Source organism: Lipotes vexillifer, unplaced genomic scaffold (genome assembly GCF_000442215.2).
Source record: "Lipotes vexillifer unplaced genomic scaffold, Lipotes_vexillifer_v1.1 scaffold111, whole genome shotgun sequence".
Taxonomy (NCBI): Eukaryota; Metazoa; Chordata; class Mammalia; order Artiodactyla; family Lipotidae; genus Lipotes; species Lipotes vexillifer.
In genome coordinates this window covers 513,810-515,421 of record NW_006778270.1, presented here as the reverse complement: position 1 = coordinate 515,421, position 1,612 = coordinate 513,810, and the positions used below count along the sequence as shown (strand labels likewise).

The window sequence follows — 1,612 nt, the reverse complement described above, 5'->3', positions numbered from 1 at the left end:
AGCCGCGGGACCCGCGCACTCCGTGCCCGCCCACCCGGCTGGCGCTGCCTGCTGCTCGCTCGACGCCCCTAGGTGAGTCCGGCGGGGAAGAGCGCGGCGGGGCGCGGGGTCCCGGCCGGGCTCCCGTCTCTGCAGGCCTACCCCGAGAGAGCCGAGTGAGGGCTGCTCGGGAAGATGCATCCGTCTTTCGGTGGCTTAAAAGCCCCCTTTTCTGCTCCGCTTCTCCCGCAGATCACTCCCACCCCGAGAGCCCGGAGCCGAGATGGAGACGGTCCAGGAGCTGATTCCTCTGGCCAGGGAGCTGATGGCACAGAAGCCCAGACGGAACCTGGTGAAGCTGTACGTGGTGGGCGGCGTGCTGGCGCTCTTCGGCGCCGTGCTCGGCCTGATGGAGACCTTGTGCAGCCCCTTCACGGCCGCCGACAGCCTGCGGGAGCGGGAGGCAGCGGTGGCCGAGCTGCAGGCCGCCCGGGAGCGAAAGGCCCTCCGGGCGCGGGCCCTGCTGGAGAAAAGCAAGCAGCTGGAGGCCGTCCAGGGCTGCCGGGCCCCGACCAACCGGCTGCACGCCTCGTAGGAACCTTGGGGGCCGGCGGAGGGAGGGGGAGAGAGACACACAGGGAAAGGAGAGTGAGGCAGAGCGCGAGGGTCGGGCAAGAGTGGGCGTCTCGTGCTGTTTGGACTTGCGAGAAGCTACTGATTTTAGACCTGAACTACCACGTGGACCCACCAAAAGGCGTTTGGGATTGAGTTTTGCTGCTGTGCAGCACTGCAGAAAGATGACATGTCCAAAACCTTCCAGCTATCTGACTGCATCCAGCATTTTGCACTAGGGTGAACGGAGGAGAAATGCTTTTTATATTATTATTGTTGTTATTGTTATTATTATTACAGTGACCACCATTTTGCATTTTGAAATAAAAAACGTTTTGTATTATATCTCAGCATCTGATTCCTGAGGGGCACGGTTTTCTGGGGTGGGCAGCAGGGAGGGTGGGCATTTTGGCGGAGGGGGTCTTCTTAACGGGAGCCCGGTGGAGAGAGCAGTTTCCTGAAGGTCAGGCAACACTTGCTTCAGGGCTCTGGACTCATACTGATGTTACATGCTTATAAGTCTGTTGAGGATTCGCTTTTGCTTTGTGTTAGGAGTGGCAAGAGAGAAACTTTTCTAAGTCCCACCAGACTCAGCATTTTAAGATCAGAAGATAAATCAACTTCTGAGCTAGAGTAAGTGAATGAGAGATACTGATTAATTCTAGGGCACAAAGCCTATTTGCCATCTCACACCTGTGCACCAGAGGATCTCGTGGTTGATACCTCTTTCTTCCTAACTGTATTTTAGTGGAGGGGGGTGGAGGCAGTGAGGGGGAAGGAGGGGTGGAGGGAGGGAGGGAGGGAGGAAACTAGCTAGCTGGTAGGAAAAGAGGGAAGGCAATCTCCCAAGAACATTTAATTGGATGTCTAGCTCTACCAAGCCTTTCTCCTCACAGAATGAATCACAGTAAGAAGTTCTAGGTTAGGAGGGGAAAAGACCGGTTGTCACAGTCCTGAGTCATCTTCCTCCAGGGACAGAACTTGCTCTGTGGTAATAGCTAGTCCAGTGGCTCTACAGCGC

The 1,612-nt window shown here is 56.5% G+C and overlaps 1 protein-coding gene across 1 annotated transcript; it reads left to right on the top strand.

Annotated features, from left to right (window-relative positions):
• The first annotated feature begins 243 nt into the window (after window positions 1–243).
• On the top strand, window positions 244–602 carry G0S2 (G0/G1 switch 2). Its single transcript, XM_007451564.1, has one exon. The coding sequence runs from the start codon at window positions 263–265 to the stop codon at window positions 572–574; it is 312 nt and encodes a 103-aa protein (XP_007451626.1). The 5' UTR covers window positions 244–262; the 3' UTR covers window positions 575–602.
• The last annotated feature ends 1,010 nt before the right edge of the window (window positions 603–1,612 follow it).